This window comes from Triturus cristatus, chromosome 2_2 (genome assembly GCF_964204655.1).
Source record: "Triturus cristatus chromosome 2_2, aTriCri1.1, whole genome shotgun sequence".
NCBI classification, from domain to species: Eukaryota; Metazoa; Chordata; class Amphibia; order Caudata; family Salamandridae; genus Triturus; species Triturus cristatus.
In genome coordinates, this window is record NC_140582.1 from 928021724 (window position 1) to 928045884 (window position 24161).

Genomic DNA, 24161 nt, shown 5'->3' on the forward strand with positions numbered 1-24161 from the left:
GGAGGCTCCTGTCCTCCCGCGGGGCTGTCCGATCCAGATTGCCTCGGAGGGATTTCGATACTTGGGTGTCTACATTACGCTGGACCCGGTGGCCCGCTACGAGCGAAATTTGCTTCCCCCCCTCCAGCGCTTGAAGGAGGACGTCGCGCGCTGGCGGCGCTTGCCACTTTCGCCGCTCGGCCGGGCGGCGTTGTTCAAGATGATGTCACTGCCGCGCTTCCTGTACGCTCTCCAGAACACTATGGACCTGGTCCCAGCGCGCTACTTCCGTGAAGTGGAGGGTCTACAGCGCCGCCTGTTCTGGGATGGGAGGCCGCGTATAGCCTTGGCAAAGTTGACGCTCCCGTGGTACGATGGAGGGATTGCCCTCCCGGATATTAAACGGTATTACTGGGCCTCCCAGTTGGCTGCAATTAATCAGGGCCTCTATGGGCCCGCCCTAAACCCGGCGTTTGAAATGGACAAGATGCTCCTGCCCGGTGGCGACTACAATCGAGCGCTCTACGCTAGTGTGCCCGATTCCCGCTTGACGGGACCCACGCGTGTCATGGTGCGAGTATGGCACGCGGCTAATGCAGCTATGGGCTGGAAGGACCGTTTGACCCGGGCGTCACCGCTGTACGCGTCTGAGAGGTTGGGCTCTCTGTGGACCTCGAAGGGCTTTGAGCAGTGGGACACTATAGGCATCAGTACAGTGGGAGATCTCTGGACGAGGGGAGGATTCAAGACATTCGAGACGCTGCAGGCGGAGTTTCAGCTGCAGGGCAGTGAATACTTTCGCTACCTGCAGGTCCGTCACGCACTGGGTTCTGTCTTCCCAGACGTGGCCTCCATCCCGGAGTCCTCCCCCCTGGAGGATAGAGTGCTAGATGGCCACGTTCCGGACAGCACGATCTCCCTCATTTATAAGAAATTGATAAATGACCGCTCGGGCTTACTGACTGGCCTCCGCGAGGCTTGGGTTGCCGATGGGCTGGAGTTGGACGACGAGGACTGGATTTCCGCGGTGGCCTCTCCGAAGGAGGTGGCCATCCCGGCTCGCCTTCGTTTCGTCCAGCTTAAGATACTCCACCGGGTGTACATGACGGGGCCAAGGCTTCTGCGTATGGGCTATGCCGAGGACGGATTGTGTAGGCGTGGGTGTGGTGCTTCAGCGACCTTTTTGCACATTTTGTGGGAATGCCCGAGGGTGGAGCGATTCTGGCGTGGTGTGCATGAGGTCCTGCGAGCGGTTACGCATGTCGCGCTGTTGCCTGAAGCGAGGAGATGTTTGCTGAATGTGTGGGAACCGACCGATTACTCGGTTCCGCAGACGCGATGGGTGACTCTGGGCTATATGGTGGCTAAACGGGACGTTGCGCGGCTGTGGGGATCCCAGAGGTCCCCGGCGGTGTCGGCCTGGAAAGAACACATGGATTGGTGCATGTTCCGAGAGAAGGTGGTGTATGTGGCGCGGGGTAAGCCTGGGGCATGGGTGAAGATATGGGGCCCCTGGAACGCCTACCGCGGGGATATCTGCGAGCCGCCGTTGCTGCCTCCCGCTTCCCCAGCTCCATCCCCCTAGTTTACTCCCTCCCTCAGTTCCGAGCACAATATTCTCCCAGTCCCGGACCCGTTTCCCTTCCCCGCTTGGGGGTTTTCAGTGGATGGTTTGGGGTCCCCCATTTGAGGAGCACGTGCTGCCGCTTTTGATCGTGGGTTGCCTTGCGGGTGTGTGTTTATTTATGTTGTTGTGTTGTATCAAATGAAACCGTATTGTGGGCTCAGAACCACATGGCCCGCGTTGTGGATACCACCTGCCTTAGTGTCTATGTAAAGTTCAGTGCCTCATTGTATGTATGCCATTTGTCATCGTCATTTTAGCGGCCGGCCGGAAGGTTGTAGGCCCATACCTGTATATATTTGAGATTGCAATAAACGGTTTCAAAAAAAAAAAAAAAAAAAAAAAAAAAAAAAAAAAAGAAAAGTTCTTAATAAATTTAGACATGTACTCGGCCAAACCCCCAAAAATTTTGATTTCTACTTTATTATTGGGATTGGGGGCTTCAATAACAGATTCTATCAAGTCCATTTTGGGTTTCATACCTTTACTGGAAAGGGTGTGGCCTAGAAAATCCACAGACGCTACCCCAATTTTGCAATTCTTCTTCTTAATGGTAAAGCCTGCCTCCTTGAGCTTTGCACACACTTCCCTCAAGTTATCATTGTGTTCCTCCTCATTGGAACCATATATGAGAATGTCATCTTGGAATCATATGGTTTTATCCACTTCTCCTAGTACATGTTGCATTATTCTCTGGAATACCACTGCAGCTGAGGCCAGTTCGAACGGCATTCTTAAGAATTGGTATGTACCAAACGGAGTGGTAAAGGCCATGAGAACCTGGGAGTCCGGATGCAGGGCAACCTGGTGGTATGCTGATGAGAGGTCCAACACAGAAAAGTATTTAGCTCCATTTATGATACTCAACATTTCATTGATTTTGGGAAGCGGATACCTGTCCATCCAAATGTTGGCATTTAAACTCCTCAAGTCCACTCAAATGCGAATATCTTTCCCTTCTTTTTTGGACATCATCATAATCGGAGCCAACCATTCTTAACTTTCTACAGCTTTAATGATGCCCTGCCCCTCCAATTTCTCTAGCTCTTTTTTTAATGGTTCTCGCATCAGTAGAGGATTGGATCTGGTCTTGTGTGCAACCGGAACAGCATCGTTTTTTAGTTTGATCTTGTGTACATAGTTTCTCAGCATTCCTATCTTATCAGTGAAGACGTCAGGATAATCTTCACATACATCCACCCCCACTAAGGGCCTGTCAACAAGTAATACTTGCTTCTCATTGTTGACAAGCGTGATACCTAAGTCTCTCTGGTGTTTCCATCCCAGTAAGTTACTTCCCCTCTCTGTAATATAGACTTTTCCTATGGTGTGCCTGTCTTTAAATGTGATACGCATCCTCACCATGCCTTTTACTGGAATGGGATCCTTGTTATACCCCCCTGGATATATGTCTGGTTTTTCCAAGGTACACTAATTCTCCTTAAACATCACCTGAAATGTTTCCTTGTCAACTAAAGTGTAAGGGGAACATGAATCTGCAAAAGCACTTACTTTTTTGCCATCTAATTGAATATCACAAACAGGATATTTGACCCTCTCCTCCTCCTCTTGACCATGCACTTGAAACACAAATTTGTTTTCTCTGGAATCTGTATCGAGTTCTTCATGAACTACATGTATATCTTTCCCTGCTTCCTTAGACTTACACATCTTGGCAAAATGTCCTGTTCTGTTGCACTTTCTACAATTAACCCCTCTGGCAGGACACTTGGGGAAATTGGCAAGATGAATTACATTACCACATCTGTAACACTTAATATTTTCCTTCCTTGGCCTGAATTTGATCCCAGTATGGGTATCATGCACCCTTAGTACTTTATTATCATCCTTTCTTTCATTTATATGGCAATTAAATACGAATGGAATATTTTAACCCATCTGTCCCAAGGGACCGCAGGTTCACCATCTTCACTCAAGAATGGAGGGTGTTGGTCCATATTTTCTTCTGACATGATTGAAAGGGTATACCACAAAACTTTGCTACCTCAGTGTAAATAAAAGACACTTGAAGAAAACCAGTAAGGAAATAAAAACATTTTAGAGACACTAAAAGCAAAACATAGTGAAGATTAAATGAAAAAATACAGTATCTGTTAGGGGGCAAGGCAGATAGTGGTGCCTGTGAGCAACAGGCTGTATGCTGCAGGCAAAATTTAATTAAAGCTGTGCCTGTCAGTGTAGGGACAGGATGGTTCTCAGAGAGAGTTAAGAAAGTCAACTGTGCCTGTCAGCGTGAGGTGAAATTAAGATGCTGCAGCAAATTAGTATGCTGTGCCTTTCAGCATATGCTTTACATCTAGAATGCTGCAGGCTACTATAAGCTGTGCCTGTCAGCGTGTAATGATGGTCCTCCGAGGTGGAGACTGCACCGATGAAGAAAAACAAGAATATGCACTCACCCAGAAGTCACGTAGAGTTGGAGTATTTACTCCAACACTGCACCGCACCCACTCTCCCATGGGGCACTGAAGGTTCACCAAAGTATGCCAGCGGGGAGCGAGTGTGGCCACAGGTGCATTGAGGCATAGAAGACAACAGGTGGAAGAGCGAGTGAAAGGATTCCTCAGACGCCACTCACAAACTGTTGTGTGTCGCTGAGCATGCCATCTGAGGAGACCGGCGGCTGACGAGATCTTCAGGCGCCTCTCGTCAGAGAGATTTTTGACAGAGCAGACTCGATGGCTGAGCCGCCTCTCACCTCAGGGTATGTGCGTCGAAGCTGACACGACTCCTCAGCTGGTCTCCGAATGAGGAAATCGACGGAACTGATACAACAGCGAAGCTGCTTCTCCTCTCAGGGCATGCACGTCGAAACCGACACAACTCCTCAGCTGGTCTCCGAGTGAGGAAGTCAATGAAACTGATGTCTTTCACCTCAGGGCAAGCGCGAAGGCGGAGTGTACATCAGCACCAAGACTCGCTGAGCAGGGTAAAGCGTATCAGCTGCTACCTTTGTAACAGAAACGATGAAAGGATATTAGGTGACAGAAATTTTCCCTCCGACGATGATGACAGCGGCAGGGAGACCTAGACTGTCACAGCTTGTCGATTCAACACCGGCACAACCCAGGAAGAGTTCCCAAAGTCCTTGGAGAACAATCAGCAGAAATGCACCTCAGGTGACCGAAATGGCAGGTGACAGCACGTAGAGAGTGGAGTGGAACTACTACCAGTGGAGCGGAAAGCAGTGTCCAAGCATGAATAGCATCCAGAGGAGATGCCAGGCAAAGAGTAGTCACAGGAGCAGGTAAGGCACATCAGAAGACTAGGTTGGACTGACGAAGTAACTGGGGTGGGAAAACACAGCTGCTCCCTGCGCAGCAGTCCTCAATCCCATCCTCGTCGCCAAATGAAGTTAGTAATTTCAGGAGACAGAAGTAGGTTTGAAGAAACGTGGGTTTATTTCAGTACAGGTGTTTCCCAACTGCCATGTCCAACTCTCCTCAGCTCAATGCCCAATATTCTACTGTGCACTCTCTAGAGTTCCAGAGTGGAACCAAAGTCCCAGCAATGCAGGGGTGGAACATACCATTGTGCATGACATCTACAGACATAATAACTATCTACAAGTAAGGGCGTAATATATGTACAATTAAAATAGTAGGTTACAACACAAGGCTTGCCACCTTTGTGAGCTACCCCAGGCCTTTGCTGCTTTCAGCAACTGGTCCCCACCGATTCTGACCCCAACTTTGGGCAGGAGAATCGGCGGGAAAACCAAGTGAGGAAGGGAGGTGTGCCCACCTTTGCCAACTCCACCCCTCAGGTAGGGGAGGTGAGGTGAAGCACAACTCTCAGGCCCCACCATCTTGCAGATGGGGGGACCCAGCCAACCAGCGTGAGGCATATGCCCCCCTTCGACTGGAGGGTGTCATGATAGGGGCTGTACCCACGCCAAGGAAGGGACCCATTGGTCCCAACCTTTATCTAACTGTAATGCCCCTAAATCTAGTATTTAGGTGCAACCCTGATTCTTGCCTCCTCACACAAGAATCGACAAGAAGAAGAGGAGAAGAAGGACCAAAGAACCCGTGCTGAAGCTAAGAAGAGGAGGACGCCCACTGATTTGGCTCCAGCCCTACCAGCCCTACCTGCCTGTCCACACCTTCTACCTGCTCCAGTGAAATCCCGGGGTGTCCTGCAGCCAGCAACTTCAAGAGCCCCGAAGACCTGCCCTGCCTTCCAAGTCAAAGACTTTGTTTCCCGTGAGCACTGGATTTGCTCACCAACAGACTCTGGCCCCAGCCAAAACGGTAAGTCTGCAACACTCTGCACCCGACGCCCAAGCCCGAGTGGCCCAACACCAGGAAGAGGTTTCCCCGGCGATCCTAACCTGAGATCTGGTGATCTCTGACCTGCCTCGACCATCCAAACAACACCTGCAGTCTCTTTCTGGAGGACCCCCCACGACCGCGACAGGAGCTGGTAAGAAAACCCGACGCCTAAAGACACCCCTGCACCTGAATTCCCACAGCTTTGGGTGGCCCAACTGACGGTGTCCCAGCATCCCCAGGCATCCCAACTTACCTCTCCAATCAGTGGTCGCCTCCAGAAGATCTTCGTCCCCGAGCCTGCAGTCTTTGTTGGAAACGGAGAATCCCCATTGAAAACAACAGGGCACTCAACGCCAAAACAGCACACTGCATCCAGCCGCCCTTGCGCCGCTGATAGTGTACTTTGGGTGCTAACTCGGATCCCCTTTGCCCTGAGCCTAACACCAGGAGCTTTGCTCCCACAACCTAGTGGCCTGCTCATGAGAGGCACCTACCGGAGGCCCCCTAGCCCCGATTGGATAACATTGGGCCTCAGCACTCTGCACCCGGATGCCCTAGTGCCGCTGAGGGTGCTTTGAGAGTGCATCCTTGACCCTGGGGGAACCCTGGTTCTCACCCCAGAATACCAACTCCCACAACCAAGTAGTTACCTGTCAACCGATAACCACATTTTCTCAATAGGAATACATTGACTGTTTTTCCTTGAAAATTGTTGTGTGGAGTTGGTTTTGTATGAGAACTTGAAAAACTGCAAATAATTGAAAACTGCTTTACTCGCCTTTTCTCTAGGAAATGTCCCAATGTGATATCGAGGCCTTTCACACTGAGTAGAAAAAGTAATCCACAAAGTAATCCGTAAAGCAATCAAAAGTAATCTGACAGTAATATCCACTGTCTTGAAAAGATTTACAAACCTGTAACAAAGACATTTTCATTCAACTTGCTTGTATTGTTCAACCTCCCTTGAAAAGTACCATTTACACTTACCTGTACCAGGCTTGCTTGGTTATAGAAAATAAATATAGCTAAATAAGATTTTTTATACCAACAAATTGGTCTGAGTTCAGTCTTTGAGTGTGTGACATCATTTGCTGCCTGAGTATGTACAACAAATGCTTAACACTACCCACTGATAAAGCCTTACTGCTTGCCCACAGTACCACAAATAGAGAGTAAGGTGCTATCTACTTTTACCTCTGCCTACCTTTGGGGTTCCACTGGACTCTGGGCACACTATACCACATTTTGGTATAGTATATACAGAGCCAGCTTCCTACAGTGGGGTAGAGTGGATTGTTTTATAATGAATTAGTGTAGGGTGGCGTGGCGTACAGCGGAGTGACATGAGATTCATGAGTTCATGAGATTACATAGGAGATAGGCCGCCTGTCAAAAGCAAGACTTGCATGTCAGACTGGGACTAGGAATGCAGTAAGGCAGAGGTGTCCAAGATGTTGGACTTGGGTGTGATTGAGATATCGCGTAGTCCTTAGGCCAATCCGGTGGCGTTGGTCCCCAAGCAAGTTTCCACAGGCTTAAGTCCACATTTTCTACATCAAAGAGGGTCTTCCAGATTAAGGTAATGTCCTTTGCATTAACAAAATGCTCCTGTCGCTTTCCAGTTCTATCAGGGAGAGACGCCTTCCGTGTGGCGTACCTGGATGACAGTGCAGTGTTAAGCAATTCATGGGAGGATCACCTAAAGTACCTAAAATAAGTGTTTACCAGGATATAGGGGGCTAAACTAACTATCAAAGCACCCATATGCATCCGGGTGGAACAGTCCACTGTAGTCAACCTCTGGAATCAAGTGGGTAACAAGAAGATTTGCCTGTTGGATGCTAAGATTCAGTCAGTGTCGGCATGGGAACTGATCACTTCCCAGGCACAAGTGAGAGCCTTTCTAGAACTCAGCAGTTAATGTAGAAGCTTTGTAACTATCTCATGGAGCCATAGTGATCCCTTTGATAGCTTTTACATTCAAGAAACAGCCCAAGAAGGTGATTTGTACAGTGCACCTGTACTGAGGTTCAAACAAAGAAGTTTGATAGGTACTAGCTGAGCTCAATGGCACGGAGAGAGAACATCCAATGGTGTTTATTAGTCATAGGTTACTACCCACAGAGCAGAGCTGGGTGGCCATTGAGAAACTGTTTTGCCATAGTGTGGGCTTTGGTAAGGTCCCAAAGATATCTGTTAAGAAATACGTTTGCGGTCCAGATAGATCATGATCCTCTCAAGTGATTGATGACAATGAACTGTGACATTTTAATGTTGCTGAGATGGTCTGTCTCACTACACGTTGTAAATGTGACAGGGGGTAACAAAGCCTGAAGGAAAAAATGGAAATGCAAATGGACTTTCCCACCATTTTTTCTGGTCTGACAACCGGACTTTTCCAATGGTGTCAGGTAGTCTTCTCGGTTAATCGTCCATTGAGAAGTGAATGTACTATGCATGGTGTACAGTTATATTCCTCTGCACTGTTTGCCAAACTTCCAATATTTGGCATCCTAGTTTTTGATTTGTGACTTAGCCGCGCAGTAATTAAGGGCTTTCCCCTTAACATGAATGATGTCCTAGATTTGTCCTTTGACTTGGAGAGGCACACCAATTATGCCCTCATTTTGATGACAGTGGACTATTGTCACTGTCATGGGTTTAGCTCGAAGAGTAGTGGTAGTGGTGGTGGCATCTTACATATTTTGTGAATTAATAGTTGTGAGCTGACCGTTTTACGTACATCGCTCTATATGAAGGCCGTGTCCGGAGGGTAGGGCGAAAAGGTCACTTACAAGAAGAGCCACCCATAAGTGATTCTGAAAGTACATGCAGTGGGTCCACATCTTCTGTCCCTTTGACTGTATGAAAGTGGAACCACTGACCCACTTGTTCCATTTCTAAGTTCTATTTCTATCAAGGAAGGGCGTGCTCTGCATATTCTCTGAGTATGGCTGTGCAATCAGAGCTGGTGTTTGCCTGAGAGCCAGCTCTTCAGAGATGAGGGGGATCTCCTGAAGTCTTGCCTTGCTGGAAGAAGCTGTTCATCTGACCTGAAGTCTGTAGAAGCCCGCCTTCCTGCTGAAAAAAGGAAGAAGCTTGAAAACTTTGAAGGCTTAGAGCCAGAAGCAGCGAGCCCCCGATGCTGGTTGGGCCTGCTGGGCGAAACAAGAAAGAGGAAATCCATCTGCGTCCCCAGGAGTGGTGAGCACCAGCATCTCCAGCATTGTGGTTTCGAGTCGGAATTGCGGTTCTGCAGCCAACTTCGCTGTGCCTAGAAATTGCAGGGATTGCAGCTGGCCTCACCACTGTATCAAGATGGGCTCCTGACTTACCACTGTGCAAGAAATGTGGCTGTGGCCCTCCACACTGTGGTGGCAGAGATATGTGCCTGCGACGATACTGTCCACTGTGATCAAGAAGTATGTCTGTGGCCACCTTTCCAGTGGTGTGGCCCACCTGCACCATATCACTAGGTGACCCAGATGATGGATCAAAGCCAAGAGAAATCTGCTCCATCCCATGGGGCACCTGTGATACCAAGGACCTGTGTTGGAGCTGGAGGACCTAAACTGGTGGCCCCACTGTTGTCTCTCACAGTGGCCTGCCTGGACTGACAAAGGCTGCTATTGTGAAAATTGCATCTATTCCCAGAAGCAGGAGCGAGTGAGGACACATGTTGACGACTCCCCATCAGCCACTTTTTGAACACAGATACCTGCAATTGGTGAGATTCTAAAGGGGACTGTACTGAACTGATCACTGCTTATGCTAACAGTGTAATGTGCACCTGAACATTGATTCATGCATCATCTTTGCATTAACCCATCTCAAATATGTTTTGAAACAGCGTTTGCAGTCAGCCTTCTCTAGAAGTCTTGTTTCTCAAGGAGATGGTAGCCGAAGCAAGGCATTTTTTCAAGATATCGTTTACATAGTGAATTCAGCACAAATCCAGACAGACCACATTGCAAGACCCATACGAGAGGCAGCAATTGGACTTCCTATAGTATGTGATTTGTATTTGGAATGCATCTTAGCCTACATCTGAGCTGTTCAAAATGTAAAAACTAGTATTCACAGACACTGACAATTGCCCTTCTTCTTCCACTTGATAAAGTGAGGACAACTGAAGTGATATATTATGAGAACTTCTTATTATCTATTATAATTCCATTGCACATACCCTTCCATATTACATGTCTCCTTTTCATTCTTTAGACCACAGAGTGCAACCATGGTGATGGAAGCTTCCACCAGAATCAAGTCATTCAATCTATTTGTTGAACCACGCTCATCAGTGTGCATCAAAGAAATCCTCCAAACACTACTGTGACATATCACAAAGTCTGAATGCTTTCCTCCTGCTGGGCAGGGTGCCAGGAACCCTAAAACATGCCATGATGTACTTCTGTGTCTCTAATGTATCATGGTTCTGGGAGCCAATGATGATTTTGAGGACAAGCAAACAGGTTTCAGGCCTTTTAGAGGCACTGATTAGATCATAATGTACATACAGAAATACCTCCCCATTTCTCATAATGAGAGTCAAACAGATTCCATTGTCCTATTGGATCTGTATCACCACATATCACTTACTTAGTTCAAAGCCTGTCTCTCAGGCCACAGACAAGAAGTTTGAATAGGTTTATTGGAATTCAACATCAAGAAACCGTTGTGCTGGATTCCCCTGTGATGATTCTCCTATGTCCCATTGCTATTCAACACACATTGGCCCATTAGGCAAGTTCATTGAACATCACCACTTCCACTTCTCCTCCAGAATACATGAGAATGATGCTTAAATCTGCCACCTGCTGGACAACAGGTTGTAGAAAAAGATAGACACCTTGCTATGCTTGGAACACGTGTACATATGGATTTTATTGATGGTGCTTATGTTATGCTTAAATAGGGTGAATTGAGAGGCGCTCCTAGTTCGGAACAGCCTCATTTCCGGTCTTAGTCCTGACTTCTGGAAGTAAGTGTCCCCCATCGCATAGCGTGAAGCAGGTGTGATTTCTCTTTGACTCTTGTTGGCAGTGATAATTCCATATCACTGCAGTGGTTAAGGTTGTAAATTATCAGTGAAACCTCTTCAGGATGGTGTTGCTACTACTTCAGCTGAAGCCAAATCAGAGACTAAATTCAGCACTCGGGTACAGGGAGAAACACACAAAGCTTGAGATACCACACTGCACCACTGGGTACAGAGGACTGCAAACCAATGGAACCAGCTGCCTAGGCTGAGCTGCAGCCTCAAGCTTCATGTTCACACGACTCCCCTTCCCTAAACAAAGCAACCATGTGATGCACATATAGACACTGCTCCCTGAATCATACATCTGAAGGAGAAGTCGAAGTAGTGAGAAAGAAAATGCTAAAGGCAAGAGACTCGTAGCTCTGGACCAACTTGGCTTAGTCTCTGAGAGACCAATGAAACGTTTACACATTGCACAAAAAGCTAAAGACTACATATGACTTTTCAGATAAGGCTTTAAGCAAGAGCTCTATTTAGGAGAGCTCGCTCTCTCTTTACTAAGGGACCATGCCTCAGCATTTGCTCTTGTGGAGCAGGGGAGCAGCCAGAGAAGCAAACTCACTACATCAGCTTGACTACCATCAGTACCACCCTGCAACCTTGTGTGACTATTTTGCCACCCTCAACAACTCTCCGGGGTGACGAACAAAAGAATGACCAGCAACATGCCAGCTACCAGCCAAACTGATAAACTCATCAGCAGTCAATTGATGGAGCCACATGGTAGCCAATTGACTCAAAGATCCAGAAATTCTCTGTTATGGCTCAAAGGCGATCCAATTGAGCACTAGACAAACACAGTAAATTACTTGATTATTAACTGGATATTGTAAATTAGATATTGTACAAACATTATAGAAGATGACTCTTAATACATTTTTGTGATGACTCTATGAGTGATAAAAAAATTCTGAAATTTACAAAGAGCATGTTCAAGGCATGTGGTTCTATGGTGTTCAGCATATAGCCAGACAAGCATTTAATATTAAACAAACTGTGTTGTGACCTTGTAATGTTCATTAAATAACCACTCCATCTACTTGCCTACCTTTGATAACATTTTCGCACAAGCAAGTACGCATAACTATCAGTCCTATACTTACTGGTAAATCTGTCACCTGCGTTTCAGATTAAACCTAGTCACAAACCCTTGTTTTTTCAAGGTACTTGGCAAGCATATTCTAAATTGAGGGCAATTGTGATTATTTTTTGCAATTACTTCACATCCCTTAGGTAAACCGAGAGAAAGCTATTTTATTGCATTGCCTACAGACATAGACTTTTCCAGCACTTGATCATGCCTATGTGGTCACAGCTAGCATTAATGAGCAAGTGTTATTGATGGAACACTAATCACTGATGCACAGCTTAATAAAAAACAAAACGAGGCTAGGGGGAATTAGAAGATTGACTGTTAAAATGAGCCTCTCGGGGTAGAGTGTGAAGACTGAATTGATTTTCTAAGGTCACTGGTCAGAATTGTTACTTTGAGTTGGTTTCTGACTCAATGATTAGTATTCTAATATACCTATAATGGCATAGTGTAAAACTGCAGCTCAATGCGCAAAAATTCTGCAGCACACACAGAAAGAGGAAAAAGCCTCTCGCTATGTTTTTTTTGTGCATAAAAACTTATCAAATGTTATAGTTATATTATTACAAAAGTTTGATAATTGTGTACTGTCATCCTCCATTTTGCTATTTATTTTTTTGTAATGATGTTGTGCTTTTATGGGTATTAAGTTACCCGAATAAAGTTTATGAACTGAACTGAACTTGTGCAGGAAGGTGAAGCTTCCTGCACAAAAACAATCCTGCATGCAACTGAGGTGCAAGAGTGCCTGTGTTGGCGCTATGTTTTTAAAATGGCGCCAGCACAAGGGGAAAGGACAGGAATGCGCCATATCGGGTAAATATTTCATAAATATGCCCCTAAGTGTGATTTATTTAACAAACTGCATCAGCATAGCTGCCAAGGTTTCAGATTGCTTATGTGTGACATTTTCATATTTTCAATGTAATTATGAGTGACATTCAATGACTATAAGTGACACTTTCTCGCGAGCAAAATCACACAATGAAGACAAGGGAAACATATATCAGAAATCACACCCATTACAACAACGAGAAACACTAAGAACTCGGAGCCACAATAATAAAAATGTCTGCAAAAATTAATCATGTACCAAAGAGCAGTGCTGTGTATGTTTTTAGTTACAATCTTCGTCCTTTGCCAAAATAATTATTACAAGAAGTAGTCATGGAAAAAAGAAACGTTCATGAAAAAAGATTTGCCATGATTTCCTGTTACCAACACAACTTGAAATGAAGCCCTAGGCCTGCCATAGACAAAAAAGGCCCCTTCACTTCCTTGGCCTACTTCTGCAAAGATGGGACACCTAATGCTCTTGAAATACAAAAACAATGAGGCATTAATATGATAAGCAGACTGATTTGCACGTGCAAATGTTGAGCTCTATGTCTGCAGGCTGTCACTAACTGCTGCTATGTATCGTGCCATCACAACGAAACTATATTTTATAGAATGCAACAATCTGATTCTAGATTGGTTTTACCACGTTCATGGGCCCTCCCCCCCTCCCACAGAAATCTTAGGGATTAGCCATCAGAGCCAGGGTTCTCCGCCTCCCCTTGAAGGAATGGGTAGCCACAGGGAAGTAAGTAACTGTATGCTAATCAATGACCGACACCCACTGACTACATGTAGCTGCCTGATCGTGGCATGCTGCTAAGGAATTTGTTGTTTACTGACACACAGCCACGGCTGCTGCAGGTAAGAGCGGTAGGGCGGTGGGGCAGGCTGGAGGGGGGGGGGGATTTTAAGAGACGACCACGAGGGAAAATGAATTATTTATTTAATTTTCCCTTGTGGTTGTCTCTCGAAATGCCCCCCCCAGCCGGCCCCAACGCTTCACCGCTCTTACCTGCAGTGGCCGAAGCTGTTGACACACACTCGGTGGATGGCTTAGCCAGTGCACACTTCTTAGTTCAACTTTTCAGGACTCGGCAATTGATGGTTTGCCGCCTCCTCAGTAGACTATGTCCACCACAGTCCATTGACAGAGTCGTCCTGGCCACTGCAATCGTCACTTTGACTGTCTCCCTCGACAATTGAATTTGCTGGGGGTGATGGGTCATATACTGCAGCTGAGCAGCCACTCTGGCATCTAAGCCATGCGGCGGCCAGTGCGAGCACCCAGGCAGTGCTGCAAGCGCCATGATTGCCGCAAGTAGCCAGTTGTCCCACAACAAACTTACCCAGGCAGCATGACGTGACATCCCAGCAGTGCCAGAGACTGTGTTGCATCACAAAACTGGCTGACTGGGTTGTGTCATTGTGTCGGTAGTAGCCTTTAGGCACTACCTCGACATGACTTCAGGCTGATAGCCGCAGTGCGAAAATCATTATGATTTTGAAACATTGTAGCAGCCTGCCGGCAGCGTACTAGCTCAGCTGCAAGCCTAGTGGCGCTGGTGCAGCGTACACGCCACGGCGCACTGCAAGCTGCCACTACAGTAACAGTTTAATTTAGGCACAGCTATGGGCTTGGGAGCACAATGCATTATGCGTGACAATGCATTTCAGTTCGGTGATGCACAGCACCACACTAAAATGCATTAGTCTAACGCGTGATGCGTGGTACTAGGCAGGACTGCATCAGATTTTTGTACTTCCACCAAATATCCACAAGTCACATCACTTAATTGAGAGAAGTTGCATAAAACAATAGCAAACATAAAATTATTTTTATTTTCTTTGCAGATTCATTGAGGGTAACAAAATAGAAACTATTTCAAGATATGCGTTCAGAGGACTTCGAGACCTTACCCATCTGTAAGTCTGCCTTTTGTTATTCATTAATTTTAGTGTAACAAAGCCAAAAATACTGTCATATGAAAGCATTGACAAAAAGAACATTAACCTCTGATGAGTTTCCAAGCACCCCTTTGTTGTTTTTGTGAGTTAACTAGTTATAGCTTTTTGCAAATAGGCAAACTGGAGGATTGAAGTCACAGCCAACATGTACAGCGAACCTCCGGTTATGAGTATTAATCCAGCAAGGCCAGCTCCGCCTTCCTTCCTCCTGAAGCTAGTAAATTGAGCACCATGAAATTAAGTACTAGTAAGATCCGCTCTTTATATGGCTGATAAACTATAAAAGAGCAGTATGAAGAATTGTGTAAAACTACTAACTATTTTTATTTAGGACTTGCTCCCATGAGCTAATGTCCCTTTTTTCTTCACACCCCTCTCAGCTATCTTCTCTTCATTTTTTAGGTCGAGCTTCGATCGACCTGTTATTATCTCTTCTGTGGGGTTTGGCACTCCCACCCATTGCCATTGGTTCTTTCTCCTGGCATTCAGAAATGCTGGCTTTCTATTGGTCCATTCCACTGAATTGTCCTGCCGTTGGCTGCTTGTTTCAGCCGAGGCGATTTCACTTAGTGATTGCTTTTGTTGGCCATCCCACCTTTCTCTCCACACAGAGTGCGATGGACCCACCCACCCCCTTCCCTACACCACTGCTTGCCTGACCCCGTCACAACACAGAGCCCGCCCCCCCCCCACCATCTCTCGCTCCGAGGTCGCTGCTCACCTGTCTCACCCCTCTACGTGTGTTGTGTTTTTTTATTTGTCTCTCCCCACCCCCTCCGAGTTTATTTATTGAGAGTTTATTTATTATTAAGTGATACAGCCCCCGCCGAAGCTCGAACCTTGCTCTAAAGCTCCAAAGTCAGCAGCATTATATGTTAAGCCACCTTCTCGCTGCGATTCTCTGCACCGTTTATTTCAGTTGGCTTCAGATGCTACATTTGCCCGCCTCAACCGTGTTTTTTTTCAATTATATCTGTCTCGCCCCTCCACGTGAGTTGTGTTATTTTTATTTGTCTCTCCCCACCCCCCTCCGAGATCGCTGTTTATTTATTCATGATTAAGTTATCCAGTCCACGGTGAGGCTCGAACCATGTTCTCCAGCTCCAAAGTTGGCAGCTTTTGGGAATTTCGGTTTCCTGTGTAGATTGCTTAAGAGCATTAAAACGAAAGCATCCCGCCATGCGATCATAAACATCATGTCTGTAGCCAAAACAAGGAAAGCGTTGTCATTGTACACAGATTAAACAAGGAGTAAAACATGCATGTAAAACATTCGGCTGTGCTCGAAAGCAGCCGTACCTCTAGTCCTGAAATCATAAGCCTTTATAGAAAGCAAACACTGAAAACAATCAGCCGTGCTTATCAGCAGCAGATCCTCACATTCATGGCAATGTTTACATGGTACAATCATCGGCTGCCAGCACCCCACGTTCAATAATGGGCACGGCCGAGTGCGGACGAATCCAACCCATAGAATAATGTCCTCTATTAGTATTAATGGAAAATGTTTGAAAACAATGAAATGCACAGACGTGCTCTCGTATAGTCAGGAATGGTGAAGAAAACCATGCGTCTCATAGCGTATATTCTCTTGTCCTGTGGTAGTGAAGAGCCGTAACTTTATGCAACCCCTCACTCCTCTTCGATGTAAAACTTTATCCCTCCAATTTCAGATTTGTTTTTATTGAACACATGGCACCGAAAAGACGATGAACCAGAAAGAAAGACTTATCTTTTCTAATATATTTAATATCAGATATTTAAGAACCCGGTAAATAGGTTTATTTGGAAATCTCGTATAAATGCACTACTCATATGGTAATTGGTTGGTTAATGCACCTGCGTGTAGGCACTGGTGACATCGTTAACCATGCCAAATTTTAAATGAGAATTAGGCCTTTCCTATACCAATGGTCTTGATGCCATAAAAGGGTTTGTTCAATCAAAAGGGAAAGTCCTATTTGTGGAGTGAACTGGATCCAGTGGGATCCCTAGCCCTAACTTTCAGATTAATTTTGTTGCCCCCTTTTGCCCCATAGGTCTCCCATAAGTTCCTCACTGCACCCTCCAGAAGCCTTCCGTACATTCATTCACAGGCCTGGTGTCAATTCTTAACTGCGCCCTCCTAACAATTGCTATTTCGTAATTTGTGGACCCTCCATGGGCCTGTCTTACAGAAACCTGGTAACTTTGAATCTTAGACTGTGTCTTCCAAAGCACTCCTGCATGCCCTCTCTTTGCTCACCTCTTTTGAGGCCGCTTACTTTTCCTCCATGTTAAAGAGCAGTAGATGCTACAGGGCCCAGGCTAATGTGCTGCATAGCTAAATACATATAAGGTCCCAAAGGCGAGACCGATTGCATTGCAAATGCTTGTTTAATTTATTTCTGCTTATAAACGTACCTACATATGTAACCCCGCTCATATGGAATGTATTCTTTTAAATAGCGTGCTCTGTTGCCACGTGTGCTGCATGATATGGAAATCCCCTAATAAATATTTAAATAAATAAAAAATTCCCTGGGAGCCACAGAACACCCCAAAAGGAACTTGCTCTTTTCAAACGTCTCTTTCGTCTTGAATTAACTGCTTTCTGAAAATTCGGAAGATATTGACTTACGGGAGGTTTTAGAGCATAAACCAGTGAAGACGTGTTTCTGGCAGGTTCTAAAGCTGGGGCTCCCGTTATGGCCTCAAACCGCCACAGACACAGCAAAAATTATTGAAATCAACCAGACAAGCAAGTGAAAACAAGAAAGTAATTGGTATTTTCTCCAGATAGCGAAGGGGCGGCGAAATCACTGCCAAAGCCAGTGACGCTCTTGAGAAGGTGAATCAAGGTTGATGTCACAAGATGGCAAAGCTGAGGGCATAGCTGCCAAGGTTTCAGATTTCTTATGTGTGACATTTTCATAATTTCAGTGTAATTATGAGTGAAATTCAACAACTATGAGTGACACTTTCTGGCGAGCAAAATCAAGCAATGAAGACGAGGGAAACATATTAATATCAGAAATGACACCAATTTGAGTAACAGGAAACTCTAAGATCTTAAAACTGCTACAACGCATCAGAAATTATCATAGCTGCCAGGTTTTCAGATTGCTTATGTGTGAGGTGACATTTCCATGGTGTAGGAGAGTAGGATCTGCACTTATGTTGCCCCCACTTTGTTTCTGATGTTAACACTGGTTTCTGACTATAGTCTGGCTGGGTCCCTGCTAATCAGGGCCCCAGCCTCTCTGCTCTCTCTAAACGACTTGCAGTGCATATTAGATGCACTAGTGATTGGATACTGTGGTACCTTATGAGCCCCTAGTATATGGTACCTTAGGTACCTAGGGCATAGGTACTTCACAGGCCTACCAGGGGCTGAAGCATGTATTATGCCACCCCTGGGAAGCAGACTAAATCTGACACCACAGGCCTGCTAATGCAGCCTGGGTGAGGTAGTGTTAGCACTCCTCACTGAGGTATAGGTTCCCTATATCTCACCATACACACACATATAAACCTATCAGTCACCCCTAAGGCAGGCCCTATCAATCCTGAGGGCAGGGTGCTTGGTTTACAATGTGAGGGGGTGCCTCTGCCTGAGCAGGGCCCCTCTGCAGCTGACAGAGTCTATTCTCTGTGGCTGTTTGTGGATGTGGTTAAACCATATACTCTTAAGTGCATTATAACCTACCGGTAAATGCTAACTTTGGAATGACTGCATCAAAACATGTCGTGTTTGGTGTCAAACAACTTGGAAGCATACCCCCACACCAGTAACTGGTGTGGGAGTATGATCCCACCCTTCTATAGGGGACGACATGTACCCACTGTGGAAACACGGTCGAAATCTGAAAGAGCCCTGGCATCACAAAATGGATGCCACCAGCACAGACACTGGGCTGCCCTCCTGCTGCTGACCGAAACTCGCAGTGGAGGAGGACCATCAATAGGCAACCTGTCACAGGGAGGTGTCACCACCTTCCAGACAGGATTAGGTGTATTGGGGCTGGGTGGGTGCACTCCTAGAGTGCTTTGAAGTCCTGCACTGGGCGAGCAGTAGGCTCCTCTGTGTATATGCCAGCTCAAACCGGTTCAGGGACTACCTGTCCCTGCTCTGGCGCGAAACTGGACAAAGGGAAGTGGGTGTAACCACCCACTACCCTGACCCTCCCATAGGAGTGGTCATAGAGCTAGTCCCTCCCCTACCTTCAGTATAAGATAGGGAAACCTTGCCATTGCAAATCAGATATCCCTGGACGACGCTCTACAAGAAGAATCCTGGCCCTTCGACATTCCACTACCTTTGGAAGACAGAAGAATCTCCCTTGGAGTCAAAGAGTGACTCCCCTGCTTGGCAGGCACCAAAAACTTTAATCAACGGTCGCAAACTTTCCCGCTCCCGCTGGAGTCCAAAGTCCCTGCAGCCCCGGAAATGGATTTCCTGACTTCTCGATGGCCATTGTGAGTCTCCAGCAGAGCTGAGGCGAGTGAACCCCACGAGTGACGAGGAACAGCAATACCCGGGTACCGTGCACTATTGTCGAGTGCAACCCCTTCACGATGTTCTACGAACTTGTGCATTAGATCACGTGTGGCCCAAGCCTCCAGCAGGTTGTGCACCGAAAATCAGAGGCCTACCACATCCTGAGTGACCGTGGGCTCCTGTAAAGCATTTCCTCACGAGGCGTCTTAGCGATCCCTTGTCCGTTGGCTTGTGGGTCCCCTGAAGACTTTCTGATCGAACCAAAGGGCTCCTCTGGTTGCTCCAGGCCTACCCTCGCTGGGTGAGTCCCTCAGACCTTGCTGGTCTGCAACACCGACTTTCTTCGATTTCCACGAGACTTGCTGTTGCCAAGGCTTGTTGGCTCCAATCCGGTTGCCGACACCTCAGTAAGCTGCAGACGTCGTGTGACACTCCGATTGCAGCTGCAGATCATTGTCGATGCCTCCTGGTCCTCGTGGGCGAAGAGTCAAAACACCCTTGATCACCTGAAATCACCCGACTTCCGTGGGCATCCATCTTCCTGGCCCTGGGTCACTGGCAAGTGACTGTGAACACTGTCCCTTCTGCTTTCAGGTCTTCTAGAGCTTGAATCCAGCCTTGGATTCCACCGGACACTTCTCCAGTCTTCGCAAGCAGCAAATCTTCTTTGGTCTCCATTGAAAACGACGACGCGACCCGACACCAAAAGACACCTATGCACCCGGCTTCCCTGGGTGAGGTAACTCGTGCACTTCGGTGCTCCTGTGTGTGTTGGCCCTCGAAGTACTTACCTTGTAAGTGGCTTGCTTGTAGACTTCCTCGAAGTACCCTAGAACTTTAAAAATCCAACCACGACTTGCTCCATTGGAATCAATAGGGAACCCGCGGCTGTGTTCTCACACTGCACGCTTCTCCCGTGGGTCTTTTACTTACCTGCCTTGGGTGGATTAGTGAAGCGGTACAAAAGGGGGTGGTGATGGACGGAGCATCAGAACCAATCAAACACTCACACCCAGTCAACAGATCCGGGTTTGATCCATCACCGTTCTTTAGCCCACTCTGCCACCCCAGTTCAGACATTACCATATGCAAATCAGTCTGACCCTGTGCCTCATGGGAACAGTCCAGTCCGAACTGCCAAACCATGCCTTCCCTGGACCGGAAACAAGCTTCCTAGGACCGGTTTCTGGCATTTCAGCCATCTTCAGCCAGGCTTGCTTGAATCCAGTGGCAAAGTGAGCAAGGGACTCACGTCTGAGCATACCCTGCCAACTTATGGCGAACAAAGCGGTACAAACGGGGGTGGTGATGGACGGAGCATCAGAACCAATCAAACACTCACACCCAGTCAACAGATCCGGGTTTGATCCATCACCGTTCTTTAGCCCACTCTGCCACCCCAGTTCAGACATGGCCATATGCAAATCAGTCTGACCCTGTGCCTCATGGGAACAGTCCAGCCCGAACTGCCAAATCATGCCTTCCCTGGACCGGAAACAAGCTTCCTAGGACCGGTTTCTGGCATTTCAGCCGTCTTCAGCCAGGCTTGCTTGAATCCAGTGGCAAAGTGAGCAAGGGACTTACGTCTGAGCATACCCTGCCAACTTATGGCGAACAAAGCGGTACAAAAGGGGGTGGTGATGGATGGAGCATCAGAACCAATCAAACACTCACACCCAGTCAACAGATCTGGGTTTGATCCATCACCGTTCTTTAGCCCACTCTGCCACCCCAGTTCAGGCATGGCCATATGCAAATCAGTCTGACCCTGTGCCTCATGGGAACCGTCCAGCCCGAACTGCCAAATCATGCCTTCCCTGGACCAGAAACAAGCTTCCTAGGACCGGTTTCTGGCATTTCAGCCGTCTTCAGCCAGGCTTACTTGAATCCAGTGGCAAAGTGAGCAAGGGACTCACGTTTGAGCATACCCTGCCAACTTATGGCGAACAAAGCGGTACAAAAGGGGGTGGTGATGGACGGAGCATCAGAACCAATCAAACACTCACACCTAGTCAACAGATCCGGGTTTGATCCATCACCGTTCTTTAGCCCACTCTGCCACCCCAGTTCAGACATGGCCATATGCAAATCAGTCTGACCCTGTGCCTCATGGGAACAGCCCAGCCCGAACTGCCAAACCATGCCTTCCCTGGACCGGAAACAAGCTTCCTAGGACCGGTTTCTGGCATTTCAGCCGTCTTCAGCCAGGCTTGCTTGAATCCAGTGGCAAAGTGAGCAAGGGACTCACGTCTGAGCATACCCTGCCAACTTTTGGCGAAAAAAGCGGTACAAAAGGGGGTGGTGATGGACGGAGCATCAGAGCATTAGTGAAGCCCCAGCGATTCTACAGGCCCTAGGCCTTGTCCCCTAGCAAGTCGACTTTCCTAAACCTCTTTTTTAGTATATGGTCTGGTACTCCCCTAGGGCCCCAGCCATATTTGTGCTTAACTTACTGTGAAACGTTGAATGACACTTTTGTGTGAGTTAAACCAAGCAAAGATGTGCATGGAAACATAAATATCAGAAATTACACCCTTTTGAACAACAAGAAGTTGTAAAAAGATCTCGAACTGCCACAAAGCCCTGAAATGGAAAGTCACTGACCTACTGTCTTCCCAAGCAGGCACAGCTAAAATATGACATAATTTGTCGGAGGAGCTGTGCAGCATCTCAGTGCCGTCCCGTGCAGCAGCTCCGCCGGTCGAGCCGAAAACGCACTGGCTACTTTTGTGAAATGTGCCAGGCAGGCTTGACCTCCTCATGGTCAGAAGGGAGCTTTAATGTGTGACTAATGCATTTCAGTGCAGTGATGCAGACATCAGCACTAAAATGCATTAATCTAACCCCTGATGCGTGGTACTTTGCAGGGCTTATGGGGAAATACCTAGTGGAATAAAAGGTATGTCCAGCCCTGACTACTATCAGGTGTATTTATGAACTTTTTCATTATCATCCTGTTCAAATAGTACACAAAACAGATGGTTTTTAAAACATAAAAGCCCAAACACAAAAAGGCCTTTCAAGCAACAAAACAATTGATTTTGCAATTAAAATACTAGTGAATATGCAACGCAGCTCTATAACAGTGTAAATGGTAGCAGTGGGGCCCAATATTAAATGCAAATAATAATGTATCCTGACAGCTAATAAACAGCCGTGCACATACTGTGCCCAGATGAGCATTCTACAAGTGTGGCTTTCGCCTACTTCCTAAAAACAGGACAAACTGCCTGGCATGACAGTCACCACTGTTCCAAATTTGTCTATCAAGTATGTTACAAGCTAAGAGTGACAGAAGCAGAGCTGCTGATTGCTGTGTGTGGCTGCCTTCCTTCCATGTACTGAGCCATTACTTCCAGAAATATGGCATGGTGTTAACATAATTTCAATCGTTTTGAGGAATGAAATGTTTTATTTGATGATTGTGTATTTACGTCGATTTACAGTACAGTGCCCCTTGCGCAATGGTGCTTCACTTTTATGTATGAATTTATGTATAACAGTGTCCCAATAGAGTAGCAGAGTAGTAAAAATAAAAGCAATACATGCCAAAAGACTGGATTCTGGTGGAGGACTCCAGATTTTTTAAGCAAAGTTAGCATTATTTTGGCAGTCTCCCCTCTGAAATTTCCAGTGCTTCAATACATGTTAATGGGGGAAATACGGTCTGCCGATTACGTTTTAAAAATCTCCCTCCTTCCCTCTTCTAAAATGTGGGCAGTGAATAAAAGTGGGTCCTGCACTCACCTGACATGGTGACCAGAAGTGCAGTGCCTTTGTACTGTGTGCCATGCAGCTGACCTGCCTTGAGACTGACAGGTCTGGGAGGACAGGAGTGTCCTTTTCCGTCCTCTCAGGAGTGGGAAAGTCCTGTTCGAGCTGTCAGTTGGCCAGAGTACATGCGCCAGTCAGGACAGGCAGGCTGGAACAGAAATGGGCTGGTGAAACCATGATGTCCGGGGGTGGCGTAAACAGCAGGTGGGCCCACAGAGAGGGCAACGTGTTTTAAGTTGACCGCACCATGCTAAGCCCACTCTGACCACCATGGGCACACGCTGCGCTACTCGTCAGGCCAAGAAAAAGTTGAATCCATGCTGAAGCTGCTACGTAGACCATTAACTCCCTTTCATGCCTGAAAGAAAACAGGAGGCGCCACTGAGTGCACTTGCACTGGGCCTGGCGCGCACTTGCTGCTGCTGTTTATTGCAGAGCAGATTCTGTCTCCGCCTTTGCTTAGATAGGTCAGGTCCACGTGTCTCAGAGACTGTGCCCATTCCTGGCCACAGCAGACTCCTGTGTTTTTCTCAACACTGCTCCAGCAGTAGTGAAAACAATGTATGACAGGCACAGTTCATAACTCCAGCTTTCGAGGCGAGGAGGGCTGCAGCAGTGCTGGCAGAGACGCTGTACACAAAGGAACGCCTTTTAATGCTGCACCTCACGGAGGACATTTCTCCTTTATTTTACGTTATGGGCCAAGTCTGTGACTACATAACGAAGAGTGGTAAATGAGATTACTTACCTCACTCATGCTTGGAGAGCTCTGAAACTTCAGACCTTGTCCACATTGGTCCTGATGAAGGCCACATGACCCGTAGGGACAACACTGGGTCGAAACCTGTGGACCGCTCACTCGGTGTCATGAATCACTAACTCACCTACTTCAACACCGCCATCTTTTTTAACCTTATCATTTTTGTGTGAAATAAATCATCATACACAGGAAAACAGATATTTTCAACCTCTGTCCACGACTGTCGCTACCCAGCCAGTCTCCCTCCATTTGGAGGACAGTAGATCACTTGGAGAATGGAACACTTAAGTGTTAGGCCCTATGATGATAC

The 24161-nt window shown here is 46.9% G+C and overlaps 1 protein-coding gene across 1 annotated transcript in view; it reads left to right on the forward strand.

Moving 5' to 3' along the window:
* Positions 1-24161, forward strand: part of LGI2 (leucine rich repeat LGI family member 2) — a 292999-nt gene that overhangs the window by 166318 nt on the left and 102520 nt on the right. Inside the window, exon 4 of the mRNA XM_085642334.1 lies at positions 14724-14795. Coding sequence (XP_085498460.1) covers positions 14724-14795 — 72 coding nt within the window. The remainder of the gene's footprint in view (positions 1-14723; positions 14796-24161) is intronic.